Below are 12,552 nucleotides of genomic sequence, written 5' to 3'. Positions count from 1 at the left end.
AGTCCACTGTCCCAGTTTTGAGTGTAATTCCCCTGTTCCTGACCAGCTTTGTGTAGCTCTTTCCAAAGAACTCCATGTAGCGTTTATTCCTCTGTGAAACCATTCCTTTGCCTTGCTTTGCTTTGTAGAGTAGTTCGTTTTGGCTTGGGGGGGTGGTGCTTGAGGTTTGCGAGGGCTCTTCAGAAACGTCTTTGCTAATGCTATCCATCAGGTTCCAAATAAAGAAGAAGAAGAAGAAGAGTTTGGATTTATATCCCCCCTTTCTCTCCTGCAGGAGACTCAAAGGGGCTGACAATCTCCTTGCCCTTCCCCATTCACAACAAACACCCTGTGAGGTGGGTGGGGCTGAGAGAGCTCCGAGAAGCTGTGACTAGCCCAAGGTCACCCAGCTGGCGTGTGTGGGAGTGCCCAGGCTAATCTGAATTCCCCAGATAAGCCTCCACAGTTCAGGCGGCAGAGCGGGGAATCAAACCCGGTTCCTCCAGATTAGATACACGAGCTCTTAACCTCCTACGCCACTGCTGCTCCCTACTGATCAATTACTACTGATCCCTACTGATCAATTACACCGATTTTTCTATTTTCGGACCCGGGGGTCTGACCGTTGCATATGAACCAGGCCCCGGGTTGAAAGCTTTCCACATTCCTCGTCTCCGGTCTCTCGTTTGTGGCTGTGTGTTTTCTATCAATTGTGAATGTATTAGATACGCTACTGACCTCATTCCCCCCCCCCCCCCCCCGGTGCATTACGACAATTAAAATGATTTTTTTTCTCACTTCAGATCTCAGATGCATTATATGATTTCTGTGGTTCTGAGGGCCATTCACCGGCGTACAATTATTTAACTCGTTTCCTTTGTTTTATTTATTTCCCTGCTTTTCTCCTCAAGGAGGTCTGAAGGTGGCTTTTATCCTTCTCTTCCCGTGTTTTATCCTTACAACAACCCTGTGAGGTAGGTTAGACTGAGAGGGCATGGCTGGGCCAAGGTCATCCAGCAAACCTCCATAGAGGGGGGGGGGGATTCAAACCTGTATCTCCCACATTCTAATGTGATAGTCCAGTGGTGGTGAACCTGCGGCACGGGTGCCAGAGGTGGCACTCAGAGCCCTCTCTGTGGGCACTCGCGCACAGAGTTCATCATGTGGGAGGGGGTGGAAATTCACACACACACCCCACACACACATATCTAGGCTGGCCTGGGCATGATCCTTTACCTGGGAGTAAGCTTGGTTGCTGGCAATGGGGCTTGCTTCTGAGTAAACCCTCCTAGGATCGTGATTCACCCATTTGAAGCGTTGCACGGTTGCTTCACTAAGCTTACCCAACTGTTTTTTCTGAACTAAAACCTCAGTATCCAGGTTAAATTGCCGTGTTGGCACTTTGCGATAAATAAGTGGGTTTTTGGTTGCAATTTGGGCACTCGGTCTCGAAAAGGTTCGCCATCACTGTGATAGTCTAACTCAGGGATAGGGAACCTGCGGCTCTCCAGATGTTCAGGAACTACAATTCCCATCAGCCTCTGTCAGCATGGCCAATTGGCCATGCTGGTAGGGGCTGATGGGAATTGTAGTTCCTGATCATCTGGAGAGCCGCAGGTTCCCTACCCCTGGTCTAACTGTTACGCCATGTTGGCTGTCTCTGATTAGAATGTATTTCCACGCTGGGGAGAACTCCATGATAGTGAGAGGTGGATCCAGCCGTTCTCCAGGCCGATTTCCTTCAACTGAAGTAGCTGTTTCTCCTCTGAAAAATCTGCTTACAATGGAGGGAGGCTTCAAACCCGAGGAAAGGTGGAATGTAAATGTTTTAATAAAGTGCCAAGTAAATAAATTAACTGTGCTGAATGGAGGTGTAGGATTCACCCCATTGTCTAGAAATTTCCAAAGCTTCCATTGTCCTACCTGTATTGGAATTTGTCACAGGAAGCATTGCAAAAATTGTTTTTAAGTTAGGGTGTTGTGGGTTTTCTGGGTTGTGTGGCCGTGTTCCAGTAGCATTTTCTCCTGACGTTTCACCTGCATCTGTGGCTGGCATCTTCAGAGGAACCTCTGAAGATGCCAGCCACAGATGCAGGCGAAACGTCAGGAGAAAATGATACTGGAACACGGCCATACCATCTGGAAAACCCACAACGCCTTAGTGATTCCAGCCATGAAAGCCTTCGACAATACATTGTTTTTAAGTTCCTGTTGCTGCACAGGTATACGTGAGGACAGAGAGACAGTGGCCTGGGTACAGATCTGTAAGCAAACAGCCTTATCAGTCAATGGACCTTTATTCCAGTAGGCAGTTCAGCGGGGAAGAGACGGAAGAAGCAATTCAATTCTGCCCCCCATTCTGCCAGTTCTTTCTGCTTGGCACCACCACCAATTGTCTAACTTGGGCACAATCCCTGCAGCCAGACGAGTTGGTACTTGTGGCTCTTCACATAGGGGCTTTCCGCACTACAGAAGGGAGCTAAGGTCGACTCGGTTCCCTTCAGTGGGGGGTGATTCCAGGCTGTCCGCACAGCAACTTACTTGGCCCCCTGGAACCGAGCTAAGTGGGCGGGATCATCTTGGTGCCTGTTTTGCTCCTTGATCGTGATTGGAGCTTGTGTTACCATGGGAAGCGGGAGCATTCTTTTTTTTTTACAGTTTTTACAGTTTACAGTTACATGCCCGCCACGCCTCTCCCGTTCTGCGCATGCCACAAAAGCGGCTCCTGATTGGTTGAATGGATGAGGTGTCGTTTCGATGAGTCCGCACTTCGAAGCTTCGAAGCGGTATCGACCTTGTTCCAGAAGAAAGGTGCAGTTCATAACTGCGACAGGGATGTCGCAGTTCTGAGGGGGGGGGGGAACTGAGACAAAACAACGTTGAGCTCAGTTGCAGTGCGGATACACTGAGGTGAACCTAGATAGAAACCAGTACAACACTGTCAGTGCGGAAAGCCCCCTTGTTAATTTTGGGAGGGTAGCCATGTTGGTCTGCTCTAGAAGAGCTAGATTTGAATCCAGTAGTACCTTAGAGACAAACAAGATTTCTGGCATGTAAGCTTTTCAGAGTCAAAGATCCCTTTGTCAGAACTAGAGTTCAGTCTCATAGCACCCTAGAGACCCACAAATTTTTGTGGTATAGGCTTTTGAGTCTCAAAGCATCCTCTGTCCATTACACATGTTGTCTCATCTTATTGAGCATACGTTCCTTTTGGGTTGGATTCTCAGTTACCCCCCTTTGGAACTCATTACTCTCACAGATCAGAGAATCCCTGCAGTTTCCAAAAGCACTCAAAGCGCAACTTTTTCCTTCCCTTCACAGGGAAAGCAAAAGAGAGCATCAGGCTTTCTTTGGGTTTTCTCACTCCTCCCTGCCTTTCCTTACCCCCATACCGCAGCAGTTCCTCTAACACTTCTGGCCACTATTTCAGAGAAATCAGAAATCAGGGCCTTGTTTTAATGCTGCAGCAAGGGACTCAGTGAAATTGACATGAAATTGACCATGTCATGAAATTGACCAGCTCAAAGATGGCACCCCTTCCCCCCCCCCCCCCCGCCCAAGGCGTCAGGTAACCTCCCCAAATGAAGGCTGCACAGAAAGAATGAGAAAGCGGTGGGCTGGCAAAATGGTGGCTACTCGGGACATTTCAAAGAGGAGAATCCCTGTACAAACAAAAGTGTTTGGAATATGCTGCCACAGGAGGTGGTGATGGCCACTAACCTGGATAGCTTTAAAAGGGGCTTGGACAGATTTATGGAGGAGAAGTCGATCTATGGCTACCAATCTTAGATCATCTTTGATCTCAGATTGCAAATGCCTTAGCAGACCAGATGCTCAGGAGCAACAGCCGCAGAAGGCCATTGCTTTCACATCCTGCATGTGAGCTCCCAAAGGCACCTGGTGGGCCACTGCGAGTAGCAGAGTGCTGGACTAGATGGACTCTGGTCTGATCCAGCTGGCTAGTTCTTATGTTCTTATGGGGAAAACCTCACTGCGAAGCAAATAGCCATGGGGTATGTGCAAAAGCCTTCATCAGAGCTAGATTTTAATCCAGTACCGCCTCAGAGGCCAACAAGATTTTTGGAGTATAAGCTTTCTAGAGTCAAATATTTGTTAATCACAGCTAGATTGGAGTCCAGAAGCACCTTAAGAACATAAGAACATAAGAACTAGCCTGCTGGATCAGACCAGAGTCCATCTAGTCCAGCATTCTGCTACTCGCAGTGGCCCACCAGGTACCTTTGGGAGCTCACATGCAGGATGTGAAAGCAAGGGCCTTCTGCTGCTGCTGCTGCTCCTGAGCACCTGGTCTGCTAAGGCATTTGCAATCTGAGATCAAGGAGGATCAAGATTGGTAGCCATAGATTGACTTCTCCTCCATAAATCTGTCCAAGCCCCTTTTAAAGCTATCCAGGTTAGTGGCCATCACCACCTCCTGTGGCAGCATATTCCAAACACCAATCACACGTTGCGTGAAGAAGTGTTTCCTTTTATTAGTCCTAATTCTTCCCCCCAGCATTTTCAATGGAGGCCCCCTGGTTCTAGTATTGTGAGAAAGAGAGAAAAATTTCTCTCTGTCAACATTTTCTACCCCATGCATAATTTTATAGACTTCAATCATATCCCCCCTCAGACGTCTCCTCTCCAAACTAAAGAGTCCCAAACGCTGCAGCCTCTCCTCATAGGGAAGGTGCTCCAGTCCCTCAATCATCCTCGTTGCCCTTCTCGGCACTTTTTCTATCTCTTCGATATCCTTTTTGAGATTTTTGACCTTATCAATCCAAGAGTGTAGATATCCACAGTCCTGAATATTTGCTCACCCAAATTTTTTGGTATTCAACCGTCATATACATCTGGAAGAAACTACCCGCTTAATCTAACTGAAGTCCAAAAAATCAGAGAGCATTTATATTGGCACACTTTTAACATCTTCCCCTCTGTCGTCAGTGAGGGAAGATATCACCATGGTCCATTTTCTGAAAAGCTGATGCGGTTACCAGGTTGACCCCCCAGAAATATCACCTCGTGTTCTTTTAGACTGCCCACTACCTAACTAAACCGCACTTACAGATTCTTCAGCAAGACATCCTGCAAAATCTCAGCCAGAATCAGCGACGCCTCGCTACTGTCTTGTGGAAGATTGTAACCCTAAAATGACATCTACAGCTGCATTTTACCTAGCCAAAATTCTTAAAAAGAAGGTCCACAATGAGCTGTTAATTTAACTACATTGGTTTGCTGTTACAAGTTTTTTGTCTGTTTATCAGGTGATGAACAAACAGCGTCGTTTCTTTCTTTCCTTCTTGATAGTTGATAGTTCCATGGGAATGTCAACTCAATGCATGGCAGCTGTGAAAAAGGCAAACTCTATGCTGGGGATCATTAGGAAAGGAGTTGATAATAAAACTGCAAGGATTGTCATGCCCTTATATACAGCTGTGGTGCGACCGCACTTGGAGTACTGTGTTCACTTCTGGTCGCCACATCTCAAAAAGGATATCGAAGAGATAGAAAAAGTGCAGAGAAGGGCAACGAGGATGATTGAGGGACTGGAGCAGCTTCCCTATGAGGAGAGGCTGCAGCGTTTGGGACTCTGTAAGTTTTGAGAGGAGGGCGTCCTGAGGGGGGGATATGTCTGAAGTCTATAAAGTTAAGGAGGGGGTATAAAATGTTGACCGAGAGAATTTTTTCTCTCTTTCTCACAATGCTAGAACCAGAGGGCATCAATTCAAACTGCTGGGGGGAAAAATGTTAGGACTAATAAAAGGAAGCACTTCTTCATAGCGATGTGATATTTCGATTTTACAATAAGCACCACGGGAATGATGATAACCACTGCTGAATAACTTTAAAGAAACTGGTTTGGACAGATTTATGGAGGAAAGAAGAGGTGTTATAAGCTACCAATCTTGATCCTCTATGATCTGAGATAACTTTAAATAACATGGCACAATCCAGAGTGCTCAGGAGCAATAGCCACAGAAGGCCCTTGCTTTCGCATCCTGCAGGTGAGCTCCCAAAGGCACCTGGTGGGCCACTGCGAGTAGCAGAGAGCTGGACTAGATGGACTCTGGTCTGATCCAGCTGGCTTGTTCTTATGTTCTTATGTTCTTATGACATCTACAGCTGCATTTTACCTAGCCGAAATTCTTAAAAAGAAGGTCCACAATGAACTGTTAATTTAACTACATTGGTTTGCTGTTACAAGTTTTTTGTCTGTTTATCAGCTGATGAACAAACAGCATCGTTTCTTTCTTTCTTTCCTTCTTTCTTTCCTTTCTTTTCTTCTTATTATCGTCATCATCCGTTCTCCTTCTTTTACAGCCACCCATTGCAGTAAATACGAGGGCTAAAAATGTTTCGAGTTGTATTTCTTTCGTTTACGATATAATTGCCTTCCTTATCCTTGGCTTGTTAGCTAGACTGATAGTGTATCAGGCACCGACAACAACACTCAGTGAAAACAGCTTCTACAAAGCCCTTCTCACAATTAAAAATCCTCTGTATCAACTGTGCTTAATAAAATCCGAAGTAAAAAAATATTTAAACGTTAAAAGATAAAAGCATGTAGGAGTAAAAGAGCCTTTAATTTTATGGCTTATAACTCATTTTTCTTATGCCATTAAAGGTTTTTAAAGTTTTTATTATTATGGTTATTACTATTATTTATTACAAAACCAAGATTTTGGGGGGTATCACCTTTCGAGACTCAAAGCTGTCTCTGGTCTCTGTGGCGCCCAACTCAGCTTGTATACATAATTCAGTATCTGTCTGGATTGGAATCATGCTCTGCACGCGTAGTTGGAGACCAGGTTTCTGGATCAGGAAGCCCCCTGCTGGCATTTAGAATTAAATACACAGACGACAAATATGGATAAATTATACATTGGCATCCTTTATTTTGAGAGAGGCAGAGTGTTTGCTAGCCAGAGGATTTCAGGATGGTTAAAGGAACGCCACCTCGGGCAGTGGAAACTAAAATACTTTCCCTGGGATTTTCCTGGGAAGCCTTGCAAATGCTGCCTGCTTCTGAAATCTTCTCTCAATTAAAAAGGCGACTGCTAGATCAAGAGTTTCAAGTTCTGCAGGACAAGGCGAGAAGCAATTGCTCCCCCCTCTTTTTTAATATCAAATTTAAAATCAATCACATGGCAGATTATTTGAGTTTACTTCAGGAGCCCAAGCATAGATGGATAATCACTAGGGCTCGATGTAACTCCTTCCCTTGCTCTATGCTACAAGGAAGGTTCCAAAGAATCGACCTGCAAGAGCGGAAATGTCCTCATTGTACCACAGCGATTCAAACCATGGAACATATATTGCTCGACTGCCCCAAATACGAGGGATCTAGGACCAGACTTTTTGCTCTTTGCCCTGTAATCTTTAATGAATACTCTACTGTGGGGAAGATTACGTTTCTATTAAACAATTCCGCCTCCGAGATTTTAACTTTTGTAGCTAGGTTCCTTATAGAAACTTTAAAATGATGACCTGCGATGGTTCTCATGTATGGGATATGTGTTTGGACAATGTTGGCTGTTATATGGATTCTATGCCTAATAAAGGTTTATACATACAAGGAACGCCACCAACTAGCAAACTAATTAGAGTCATGCAAAATAAATACGTTTGCCTTCGTGTATTAATCATATCGTTTATTCTGGGGTCAGGACTTGATTTTCTCCAGAGCAGACTTTTTATTTGGGGGCCAGGAGAACGGTGCAGGATATGAATAATCCTGGCTGTCACAAGGGCAGGGGTGTCCAACCTATGGCCCTCCGGAAGGTAGATGAGACAAGGTGGGCTTTTGAATAGCAAGACCGTTGGAGGTTTGATTAGCTGCGTAGATTTTTTTAAAAATACTGGAAGCAGCCAGCACTATAGCATGAAGATCTCCACAGTGTGACTGAAGGGAAGCGGCAGTGGATATTTGGTGGCCACGTTTGCCTCCCGTGGCAGCCATTTGGTGGTTGCGGCCACCATGCCGTGTCAGAATTCCAGATGTGTCCACAGGCTCCAAAAGGCTGCAATATAGTTACAGAACAAACAGCTGCCGGACTGTGTACGTCGTACCGTACGGATTCCAGCCGAGGGACTGGTTTTATGCAAAATCCTATTTCAAAGAAAGTCCCGTTCTGCTTTGCTGTGGCTCTGTTTCCTATCCAGGAAAAGTTGGGGAGGGAATCCTTCCTTCAGATCCATTCAGACTGAGACAAATCCCCAGGGACTGTATAGCTTGACAACGTTCAGTGTCGTAGCGTCCAACCGTCTCAGCGTCACCATGTTGGAACGCCCCACGACTGATCCTCTGCTGGTCCCGCAACTCTCTGAGCTGTAGCACTGCCATGATCACACAACGGACTTCTCTCCTTCCTAGGTGTCCTTTAAACGGAGAATCTTGCATCGTAGCGGAGTCATGTTCTGCTGCAGGAGGTCTGTCTCAACTTCCATAAAGTGTAGGTGTGGATGTGTCAGGGAGAGTCCAGACATACCTTAAAACAGGAGCCAGCCTACAGAGCAGAAGCAGAGCTACCGTGGTCGTGTGCGTGTGCATGCACACAATTGCACTGGGCGTGTGCCTGGTTGGCGGAAAATTGCCTGCCCCCCCGCCCCCGCCCCCCGCGGCTCCCTCCCCCTTAGTTCGGCCTGAAAGCGCAGGCTGGAAAAGCGACCTGTTCACTTGCGGCTGAAAAATGACCTGGTGGGAACAACACTTCCCAGGAGACCTTGCAAGCCTCAAGGTCTCCTGGGAAGTGTAGTTCCCACCAGGCTGTTTTCAGCCTTACGTGAACAGGCCGCTTTTTCTAACCTGCACTTTCAGGCTGAACTAAGTGTGTGTATGTGTGTGTGTGTGGGGGGGGGCGGAAAACACAGAGTGCGCACCGAGCGCAGTATGACCCTCTGCTACACAGCGAGATCCCACCTCCTTCTGCTGCCCTGCCTTTGAAGTATATGAGATGTGTTTTCAGTCTCATGACCTGGAGATCAATGCAGCCGAGGAAGGGGTAAATAGGGCTTCCCTGCAGTCGCGAAACTTCAAGGGGACAGCAGGGTGTGCTGTGCACTGGGTGCACGCCTGGGGGGGTGCGGAAAATTGCCCCCAGGCCCCTCCCCCTTCCCCCCTGCGGCGCCCCCCTTCCCACACTTACCTTAGTTCCTTTCCTTTTTCAGAACTTTTTCAGGCTGCAAAAGGCCTGTTCGCAGCAAAAGCGGCCTGAGGAACTGCAGTTCCCAGGAGACCTTGGGGCTCACAAGGTCTCCTGGGAAGCATAGTTCCCATCAGGCCGTTTTTACTGAGAACAGGCCTTTTGCAGCCTGGAAAAGTTCTGAAAAAGGAAAGGAACTAAGGCAGGGGTGGGCAATTATTTTTTCCATGGGGCCGCATAAGAAACAGAAAATATTGTGGAGGGCCGGACCAAAAGGCAGGGGGGCGAGGCGCTTTTGAAAGCCCCGCAGAAGCCGGCAGCCAAGGCAACCGGCTTCTGCGGGGCTTTCAAAGGCGCCTCGCTCTCCAGCAAGGCAGGGGGGCCAGTCAGGGTCATCTGGCGGGCCGGATGTGGCCCGCGGGCCATATAATGCCCAGGTCTGAACTAAGGTAAGTGTGGGAAGGGGGGGCAGGGGGGTGCCACGAGGGGTCCATGGGGAGCGGAAAATTAGAATGCACACCGGGCGCAGTTTGGCCCAGCTTCGCCTCTGCTCCCCTGTAGCCATTTCCACTAGGGAAAAGGACCCGGGAGAGAAGGTAGAAGCACTCCAAGCCATACCAAGCGCTAGAGCAGTTTTTAAGGTGAGTCCCCCGCTGTAGGTATGACTGTGAGTCGGGTCAGGGAACACCCCCAATCCAAGTCATGACTCATATCTTGCATAGTTCGACCCAAGACCCAGACACTGGCCCCAGCATCAAACTCTCTTCAGCCTTGCCCCGGATTTTGAAAAACAGAAAAAAAATACTTTCAAGAGTTAAGATTGATATCCCACCTTTCTCTCCTGCAAGGAGACTCAAGGCAGCTTACAAGCTCCTTTCCCTTCCTCTCCCCACAACAGGCATCTTGTGAGGTAGGAGGGTCTGACAGAGTTCCGAGAAAACTGTGACTAGCCCAAGGTCACCCCAGCAGGCTTCATGTGTAGCAGAGGGGGAAACAAATCCCGGTTCTCTAGATTACAGCCGACCGGTCTTAACCACTACATCATGCTGGTGGGTGAGCGGGTTCATGGGTGCCGGGGGATATAATCATGGCCACATGCACAGATGGCTTTGAAATAGTTTTTGATAGACTCAGTGGACACGTCTCAGTGACGACCAGCCATGAGGACTAAAGGGAACCAACACCATTTAGAGGCAGTTAACCTCTGAATCCTAGTGCCAGGAGACAACATCAGGGGAAGGCCTCAGTCCCTATGACCGGTTGTTGGACTCCCAGAGGAACTGGTTGGCCTCAATGTGAGACAAGATGGCGGTCTAGATGGCCCCTTATTGAAGAAGAAGAGTTGCATTTATATCCCCCTTTCTCTCCTGTAGGAGACTCAAAGGGGCTTACAATCTCCTTGCCCTTCCCCCCTTGCAACAAACACCCTGTGAGGTAGGTGGGGCTGAGAGAGCTCCGTAGAGCTGTGACTAGCTGGCGTGTTTGGAGTGCACAGGCTAATCCGAATTCCCCAGATAAGTCTCCACAGTTCAAATGGCAGAGCTGGGAATCAAACCTGGTTCCTCCAGATTAGAGTGCACCTGCTCTTAGCCACTATGCCACTGCTGCTCCTGGTTGCTCTTCTTTTGCTTTGATGAAGGCCTCAGCCTTTATGTCCCCTTAGTGGATCTCCAAAGAAACTAGTTGGCCATTGTGTGTGAGATAGTCTGCTGGACTGCTGGTCTGATCTAGCAGGCCTCTTCTGAAGCCCTTGTGGATGTCCCAAGTCCCGAGCACCAGCGCTGTTCCCAACCAGATCCAGAGGTAAACTGGCAGAACCGGCTTTACCCAAGATCTATCCCAGAGAGGGCACGATACAACTCAATAGCATGAACCTCTGGGACACAGTAGCTCCTGTTCTCAAGTATGTCTGTACTCTCCCACAGCCTGTGCTTTCTTAGCCCCCTAAAGAAGAAACTAAGCGCCTGGGGAAGGTCGAATCATCATGACCACCTTGCGGAGCGAGTAGGCCCCGCCTCGATACTCAGCCCAGTAGACTCCATCTTGGTAGCGGCTTCGATAATGGCCACCTTTGTACCAGACACCATTCAGGTTGGAATGGGCGCACATGTTGTACCACCAACCTCCTTTCTGGTAGTGGGCGCAGTTCCCTGTGGGAAGAGAAGAAGAGATGAGAGAATTGATTTCCATCAGCATGCCACTTGACAACCTAGGTAGGAGGACTCAAAGGCCGCCCTCTGCCCTGTGGTATACTCCTTTCCAGTGGCGTAATGTCCATTGGGCAATGTGGGCAGCTGCCCAGGCTCAGGAATTTTGCAGGGCATGTTCCTGCGTTATTAATTTTTGGTGTTTTTCACATTTTGGCCTGCAGGGGGCGCATTTTTAGATATATCGACACCAAAATGTCAGGGTATCATAAGGAGACTGCATTGATGATGCCTCCCAAGTTTGGTGCAGTTTGGTCCAGGGGGCCCAAAGTTATGGACCCACAAACCAGTTGCCCCTATCCCCCATTGTTTCCAATGGGAGCTAAGGAGATGGGGACTGCACCTTTGAGGGACCATAACTTTGTCCCCCCTGAACCAAGCTTCACCAAACTTGGGGAAAAATTTTTGGTGTCACAGCACCCCTGACAGGCACCCCCAGAAATTTGCCCAAGAATCTTACTTTTGCATTGATTTTTTCCATTGATGTCAATGGGGAATTTCTGGTGCAGCTTGTGGGGTGCACATTTCTGAAGGCACAGTCACAGAACCTTCAGGGTATCTTCAGGAGACTGTCCTGATGACACCCCCCAAGTTTGGTGAAGTTTGGTTCAGGGGGGCTAAAGTTATGGACCCTCAAAGGGCAGTCTCTATCTTCTATTAGCTCCCATTGGAAACAACAGCAGGCAGGGAGGGGGGAAGCCACAAGCCACCAGGGGAGGAGGACGGGGGAGCTCCGCCTCCTTCTGCCACCCATGGGTGGGCATCAAACTCAGGTTTTGCCCAGGGCTCCAGTTTTCCTCGTTACGCCCCTGCTCCTTTTGGTAACCTGATAACAGTGTGGTCCTAAACAGATTGCACCCTTCTAAGTTCTGCTGAGATCAATAGGCTTAGAAGATGTGATTCTGTTCAAGGTCGCATCCCAAAAGCATTATGCAAGCCAGTGTCTTCTGTAGGTGTCAGTTCCCCTCAGCTGCAAGCCCCCGATCCAAATCAGAATCAGGACCAGAAGAGGAGGAGGAGGAAGAAGTAGTTGTAGTAGTAGTCGTAGTCGTAGTCGTAGTAGTAATTTGGATTTATACCCGACCTGTAAGGAGATTCAAGGTGGCTTACAAGCTCCTTTCCCTTCCTCTCCCCACAACAGACATCTTGTGAGGTCAGTGGGGCTGAGAGAGTTTAGAGAGAACTGTGACCCGCCCAAGGTCACCCAGCAGGAATGTAGG

At 48.1% G+C, this 12,552-nt stretch overlaps 1 protein-coding gene and 1 long non-coding RNA gene across 2 annotated transcripts in view; both read right to left on the bottom strand.

Annotated features, from left to right (window-relative positions):
- Nucleotides 1–6,854: 6,854 nt before the first annotated feature.
- On the bottom strand, nucleotides 6,855–8,744 carry LOC125428287. The gene is made up of 2 exons (XR_007243800.1): nucleotides 7,569–8,744; nucleotides 6,855–6,939 (listed from the first exon to the last, which is right to left on the bottom strand). It is a non-coding gene; the product is annotated as an uncharacterized LOC125428287 (long non-coding RNA).
- A 1,945-nt stretch (nucleotides 8,745–10,689) lies between these two features.
- The window catches only part of ANGPTL6 (angiopoietin like 6), a 44,613-nt gene continuing 42,750 nt past the window's right edge, over nucleotides 10,690–12,552 (bottom strand). The window contains 1 exon segment of the mRNA XM_048488095.1: nucleotides 10,690–11,275. Within this exon segment, the coding sequence (XP_048344052.1) occupies nucleotides 11,082–11,275 (194 nt within the window). The 3' untranslated portion in view covers nucleotides 10,690–11,081.

Source organism: Sphaerodactylus townsendi, linkage group LG03, assembly GCF_021028975.2.
Source record: "Sphaerodactylus townsendi isolate TG3544 linkage group LG03, MPM_Stown_v2.3, whole genome shotgun sequence".
In the NCBI taxonomy this organism is placed as follows: Eukaryota; Metazoa; Chordata; class Lepidosauria; order Squamata; family Sphaerodactylidae; genus Sphaerodactylus; species Sphaerodactylus townsendi.
This window is presented reverse-complemented; position numbering and strand designations above follow the sequence as displayed.